The following is a 7760-nucleotide window of genomic DNA, read 5'->3' on the forward strand; positions in this document are numbered from 1 at the left end:
AGGGTAAAGTTTTACAAAAATAGCCATAGACACATATACCTCTATGCATATGTTTGATTTTATTTTCTTTCTCACTTGAATTGGTTGATAATTACTTAGTTGGGTGTGTTGATGTATTTCAAATCATATACCCAGGTCAACACTCAAAGTTGGAGCATTTGCACAAAGTAGCCATAGGCTTGCATATGCCTTTATTATTTAATATCATTTCTTTTTATTTTGTTTTACATAGATGGTGATAATGAAGATGGGGTTTAGGTCTTAGTGGGGTTTACCATGGTTCATCACTATTTAGAGAAGAAAGAATGGTAGAGTTCAAAATTTATATATTAGAGCTATAGGCCCACATATGTCTTTTTCTTTTATCTTGGTTTCTCAAAATAGATCCAAATGATTTTTGAGAAGGTTAGGGTTTTGGGTTTTTCTTATTTGATTTCTTTCTCTTTTATTTTTATTTGGTTTGTGATCTTCACTTGATCACTTTAAGGTTTTAGGGTTTATCCCATAAGCATAATTACACTCATCATGGCAAAAACACAAGTAATAGGTATGAGCACTAAGCATAGCACTCTATTTAAGAAAAGTTTTTGTTGGTTCTCATTTTTGGAAAAAGGAAATTCATTTTCTCTTTGTTTTTTTTAAAAATTTGGGGTGTTACAGAGCCCGAGGTTCTGGTGCTGGCTGGGGCCATGGACATGGGGTTGTCATGGTTCTTAGCGAGTTGCGTTCTGTGGGGGCGTGGTGGCTGTCACCTCGGTGGTGGCCCTCGCCATGTCTGGGTGGTGGGGAGGTGATGCCGAGAGGAAAATCTCGCCCTGGTTCTTCCAGGGCCACGGCGGCGGCGTCCACGGACGTCGTCTCCTTCTTGAAGGCGTCGTTGTGGCTTCTCCCTGCCCCCTTTCGTGCTCCGGGTGAAAACCCAAGATCCCCGGATCGGGCGGTAGCGGCACTCCGGTGTTGTGCTCTTCTTGAAGACACCGTCTTGGAGCCCACATCACAAGGCTCTCCGACGGTCGTGTCGGAGGTGACTCTTCGGTGATCTTCGGCAAGGCTTGCTCCTGCCCTTCCCTTGTCGAGCTTCCTTGGCGCTGTTGTTCGATTTGTGAGCATCTTGGCTCGGTCCCCGGTGGTGGTCGACTTCCGGTGGTGTTTCTGCGACGGAGGAGGTCTGTTGAGGCGCGCGTGAAAATGGCTCGCTCTCGAGTGAGGTCCGGCCCGACACTGTAGACTCCACCTCTCCTCCGAGTCCTCGTAGGCGCGTTGGCTGAGCTTGTTGGTTGCGCTTCCGGCTGTAGCTTCTTCGGTAGTTCGTGTGGGTGTGTGATGTCGTTCTGTAAGCTGGATTCAGCACTTTATATCAATCTCGCCGTTCGTGGCTTTGTTAATTCAAAGTTGAGCACTTGAGTGTCTTTTATATCTAAAAAAAAGGATACTACGTGTATTTTATTGGGTTCACTTGAACCCAACACTTATACAGCAGCTCCGGTGAACTTTGCCACTCGTTTGTTTGTTTGGGCGTGTTGTGAACAGTGTGCACGAAAGCGAAGCAATCCTCACCAACCAGCTGGATCTTGCCGCCTGCCTATATAACCAGCCTGCACCTGCGTTCTAAAACCCACACCCACTTCACCGGATTCCCACTTCACCACCCTAGCTGCAAAGCCAAGAAACAAGAGCAGATGGCTGCCATGGCGGAGCGCCTCGCCCTCGCCTTCCTGCTCGCGGCGGCCGCAGTTGTGGCGGCATCGGCGGTGGACACCAAGCTGACCATGCACAACCTCTGCCCCTTCCCCGTGTACCCGCTGGTCACCCCCATCGACGGCCTCCCCTCCATCGCCGACAACACCATCCAGCTCGACGGCAACGGCCGCGGGCTCGTCTCCTTCCCCTTCCCGGCCACCTTCTGGGCCGGCCGCGTGGTGGCGCGCACCGGCTGCACGCCGCCGACGAGCTGTGAGACGGGGACGGCGCCGCCGATGACGGTGGTGCAGCTGGTCGTGCACTCGGCCGATGCCGGGCCCGGGGCGGACCTGGCCACCTACAGCGTCAGCCTCAAGGACGGGTTCAACGTGGGCGCGGCGGTCAGCCCGCAGTTCATCGGCGGCGGGCAGTGCCCGGTGCTCGGCTGCCCCGTGAACCTCAACGACGGCTGCCCCGTGAACCAGCGCGTCGTCGACAAACACGGCATGGTGGTGGCGTGCAAGGGGGACTACGGATACTTCAAGCAGCGGTGCCCGCTGACGCGGGTGGGCGACAGCGACGTGGAGCCCGTTCCGCAGAGGTGTCTCGCGCCCCGCGAGCTCAAGGTCATCTTCTGCCCGGCCGCCATCTGATCGATCTTACCATGGTCGGCGCCGCCTCCGCCCAGACGGAGCTCGTATGGCGTCGGCGACAACTAGTAGCTGGTCATTACTACTCATTATTAGCGTGCCGCTGATGCATGCGTAAGGGTGTTGTGAAATGAAAATTGTGTCCAGACTGTGGCATACGGGAGTATCACTATATATCAGTCAATAATACATGTTCTTACACGTCTGTTTTAGAGGTTTCCGTATACTCGTTTTTTTTTGGTTGAGCAACCGTATATATTCGTACGTACTTGCTTATGATTGTTGTGGTCTTGTGGACGACGAAATGCTGGGCACAACGAGGCCCGGATATCGATTGGGGGCTGATGTGCAACACGAGCGAGCGAGGCTGGTTTATGTGATTCTGTCATCTGTTTGGGACGCAACATCTCAATTGACAGGCCGATTGTAAAGATTTGATAACACCGGCGTTGTTTTCCTACGATTTTCTTTTTGTCGCTCTCTCTTCTCTTACGTGGAGGAGGGACCCAACTGTAGCAGCTCCTTCTGCTAAAATTTGTCCTTCCTAATGGATTTACGACTCCTTGGCATTGGCTACCAAGGTCCGTATCTCTATTAATTCTCTAGTCACCCCAGTCGAAAGTGACTAGAAATGTTAAACTTGTACACCCTTATTTGTAAATGGTGGTGAGTATACGATTGATTCACAATCTTCCTACGGTTTGCACTTAGTGAAGGAGCTGTGCTGAGGCACTAGCACTGGCAAACACGCCAAACTCATCATGTTATGCCACGAGGGTTAGCACCTACCAGCCTCTAAGAGCTTCTTAGGGAAAGATAGATTCAAGTGCTCAACATTAATCCTCATGCAAATTCGGTGAGTCATGGCTTAATTAGGTCAGCTACACTACCCGAAACTGTGAAAATCGTGACGGCCAAGTACGTTCGTGGCGGTTCCGGGGCGTCCGTCACGCGTAACTACACGTTCGTGACGTGGAAGGCCGATTGACGCGAAAGACCGAGACAATCGCGACGACTGGGCGAATAACCTTCACGATTAGTGGAACCGTCACGATCAACTGATTTCTTTCGCGTCGCTTCGGCTCAACCGTCAGGATGGGCCGTCACGATTAGTTTTGGTCCGTCGCGACTGTTTTTCGGCTGCAGCGCGGCCCGTCTGCGCGCGGAACCATGAAAATAATGGGCCATTCGCGCCAATTATTGGGCTTTCGTGACGAGGACTGAGCCCAACGTCAGGAAAGAAGCAGGGACTTAGTCGATCCTTAGTCCACAAACTGTCCAGTCCGGCACGATCGAGCTTCGCCTCGACCGCTTGCGCCGCTGCCGCCGCCCATCTGCGAACTGCGCCGCCGCCCATCTGCGATCTGCGCCGCCGCCGGAACCTCGTCCGCCTAGTCGCTCCCCCGTCCCACATCGTCGTCTTAGAAGCCGGCACCCCGCTGCACCTCCTTCCCCTCCATCGAGCCGGCCAGGCGGAACAAGTAATCTTCTGACGCGACGCCCGCCTGATTTGCAGGGACCGACCTGCTCCTACATCTTCTCCGTCTCCCCGTAGATATACTCTCCATCGCACCTCCAGTTTACTATCGATCTGGTCTTCTTCTCTGCTCCGTTGGATTGCATTCTAGTACTCGCCTATGTACATGTAATCCAAATCTTTCATTTGTGAATAAAGGCAATTAGTAATCTAATATGTTTGTCGTTAGCAGGCAAGATCGATCCAAGTGTGCTGACGTGCCATGGCTGGTGAAGGTGACACTTCGGTATGTACTTGATATGACATTCCTTTATGTTTATAATTGTTTTTATTTCCATTGCGTTGCTGCATTGTGATATGTTGGTCGCAATATTTTTTTAATTGTAAAAACAGAATGATCGAGGTTGGATGTATAGTGGTTGGAAACGTGGTAAATCTACTGATGAGTGGTATGAAAACACAAAGGAATTCTTAGATTTTGCTTTCTCTGCTCAAGCCAATGTTGTGCAGAATGGGAAGATCAAGTGTCCCTGCGCAGACTGTCGTAACTATATTACGAAGGATAGAGATGCTGTGGAGTTAGATTTGTGTGGCTTTGGTTTTAAGAGGAATTACAATGTTTGGACAGAACATGGTGAGGGCCGTGTCCATCTGACAGACCATGTAGGTGCTTACATGGATGATAATGATAGGATGGATGATATGGTGACTGACTTAGCTGCTTCTAACCCTCTAGTAGGAGAGGAACCAATAGAATCTGCGAAAGCTTTTTATAGGATGCTTGATAGTGTGAAAGAGTTGGTGCATGAAAACACAAGCCACTCAACTATGTCTGCCATAGCACGGTTGTTGACCATAAAGTCAATGAACAACCAATCCGAATCTGCTTATAATGATACGCTTCAGCTTATACATGAGCTGCTGCCTAGCAATTCATCCTTGCCGACGAATTTCTATAGGTCCAAGAAATTGCTAGAGGGTCTTGGTATGCCATATCATAAAATACATGTGTGTCGCAATAATTGCATGCTCTATTACAAAGACAATGAGGCTAAACTTAAGTGTGATATTTGTAACGCCCCTCGGTACAAAGAAGGTTCCAAGAAGGTCGCACATAAAGTGTTGCGATACATGCCCATAACAGATAGGTTGCAACGATTGTATGCTCATGAGGAGACCGCAAAAATGATGCGGTATCACAAAAAAACTAAATAGAACATAATCAGTGTTTTTCTTCATTCTCTTTATTCTTCCACTTCGTCCTCTCCTTGCTTCCTCCTCTTCCACTTCCTCCACTTCATTTTCTTCATCTTCTTCATCATCTGATTCTTCGTCTTCAACATCCTCCTCTTCTTCCACTTGTTCGTCCTCTTCCGCTTCTTCATCTTCTTCATCCAATTCCTCTTCTTCATTTGAAGAGGGATTTTTGCGCTTCTTTGCCAACACCTCTAGTTCCTTCGGATCAGTTATTTCATCTACACCAGTAGGGTCCAAATCATCCAATTCGTTTCCTGTCTCTACCCCGAATATCCCTCGTAGGACATCCTCTTGAAAGGTTGGCAAATCTTCAGATAGAACTTCGGTGTTGCTATCAACAGAGAGCAGTCGGTCTCTAGGTGGCACGTGGTACACAATCCACCAAGGTGATAATGCGGGGCTTTGACATGCGTACGGCAGATAGTACACTTGTGTAACTTGACTAGCCAACACAAAGGGATCAAAGTTGGTAAGTCTTGTGCAGTGTTTAACCTCCACCAGACCCAAATTTGGTGTGCGCCTAATACCATTAGAAGTTGGATCGAACCAACGACACTTGAACAATACTAGCTCAAGTTCCATACTGCCTTCCCATGAAATTTTTAGAATATCCTCAATGATCCCAAAATACTCAATAGGATGGGCCAGGTTTCTTTCCTGTTGGTAAGTCCAACGTCAGGAAACCTTTCCTGACGAGGCGCTATTCCTGAGAGTTATTTCTGGTAGTCAGGATCAACACAGTATTCCTGACGGTCACAGTCCTGACGACCTTTCCTGACGCCCTCCACCGTCAGTGATGTCTGTATCCGTGGTTCCTGTGCTTCGTCAGGAATAGCCGTCAGGAGTAATCTTTCCCGTCGGTCACCGTCAGGAACAGGTATCTTTCCTGACAGCTCATTCCCGACGGACCATTCCTGACGAACCGCGTCAGGAACGTGTATTCCTGACGGTTTTTGGGTTATTTCTGACGGGTAATAGCCGTCAGGAATGTCTCTGCCTGGGGTAGTGCTAGCTAGAGAGAACACCATGGCCGAACTACGGTATATGATGTTCCGGCAAAAATCGCTCAAACGATGAACTGTGATTGCATTTTGTCTCTAGTAACCGCTTTCTCTGAAAAACAAAAACAAAAAAGAGTCAAAGAGGTAGAGTCTTTTTGTGGGTCGGTGAAATGCACATGTCTCGCCCAGAGCACTCAAATGGTCAAACCGTCTTTCCTTCAACAAACACTCACATGGAAGGTTTTTCAGAAGAGTGACGTGCTCTAATTATAATTTTGTTCTCGGAGGAAGTATCGTAATCAAGGTTCATAATGAAATTGGCAAATACGTTCATACGAAAAAAAAGATTAAGACAAGACGATCTATTATCACCCATGCTATTTAATTTAGTAGTTGATATGCTAGCCATAATTATTGAGCGTGTAGTTGATGGCCGAATTGTAGGGGTAATTGTACATCTTATCGATGGTGGACTATCCATTCTTCAGTATATGATATTCATTCTATGCGGAACACGATTTTGACAAAGCAAAAAAAATCTTAAGTTGATTTTATCATATTTTTGAGAAGCTATCATTAAAGTGAGTGTTTTGCGTTGGTGGGGCTCAAGACGAGGACACCATGTATGCTGACCTTTTTGGCTACAGGGTTAGTCAGTTTCCTACGAGTTACTTAGACATTTCGATTCATTATCGAAGGCTTACAAATGCTGAATGAAAACATGTCGAGGAAAGACTTCAGAAGCGTCTAGCTAGCTGGAAAGGCAAGTTGCTATCTTTTGGTGGACGATTGGTTCTCATTAATTCAGTATTCAGTAATATGATACTATATATGATTTCCTTCTTACAATTTTTTAAATGAGTCTTGCAACGATTGGATTATTCCCGATCAAGATTTTTTTGGGAACGAGATAGTGAGAAAAAGAAATATTGGTTGGCTAAATGGAATGTGGTTTTGAAAGTGCATGGAGCCCTCATGTGTGATTTTGATAATTAATAACAATCCCTATGGACTAATATTTGCATTCAGTTATGTTTATAGGATTTGTCCATAGACAATGTTTGAACCATTTATTGGCTTCAAGGTTGAAAGAAGAAGAAACTGAGGAAGATGAAGTGATCAACAAGGCAGTAATCAAGGAGTGATCTAAAGATTGGTCATGAGAGAGTTGAGCCAATGAATAATATGTCTTGAAGAAGAAGATGTAGTGAGCTCTCATGTGTATCTTCAAGACATCAACACTATGAAGAAAGAAGAAACTAAGTGCAAGTTTAAGATGAGCCATCTCGAAGAATTATATGCTTGAAACTTTCCATCCATATGGTGATCCAATTGTTGTGAAGGTATGACCAAAGTAGAGGCCCTCTCATAGTGGAGTATGAGGAGCAATTCACAAGACTTCACCATGCAATCACAATGAAGAAAGGTGTTTCATCTTAAAGCAGACAAGATCTCATCATCAAGATCAAGTGGAATTCGCATGGTTAAGGTGTTAGTAGGGAGACCATCTTATAGGATGGATAGATGTACTATCAAGAGGGGCTATTGAGTGGTTAACTTAATCGAATCATTCAGAGAGAGCACAAACCTTTGCATATGTCGCATCATATTTATTGGTTCTTATTTGGTTCTTATCCATGAAAGGATTTAGATTTTTTCTTTATGTCCATGACAAGCTCACATTCATTAAAAGTG

The 7760-nt window shown here is 46.6% G+C and overlaps 1 protein-coding gene across 1 annotated transcript; it reads left to right on the forward strand.

The window, feature by feature from the left end:
- Positions 1-1679: 1679 nt before the first annotated feature.
- Positions 1680-2333, forward strand: LOC124651806 (osmotin-like protein). The gene has a single exon (XM_047190840.1). The coding sequence runs from the start codon at positions 1680-1682 to the stop codon at positions 2331-2333; it is 654 nt and encodes a 217-aa protein (XP_047046796.1).
- Positions 2334-7760: the final 5427 nt, after the last annotated feature.

Source organism: Lolium rigidum, chromosome 5 (genome assembly GCF_022539505.1).
Source record: "Lolium rigidum isolate FL_2022 chromosome 5, APGP_CSIRO_Lrig_0.1, whole genome shotgun sequence".
Classification (NCBI taxonomy): Eukaryota; Viridiplantae; Streptophyta; class Magnoliopsida; order Poales; family Poaceae; genus Lolium; species Lolium rigidum.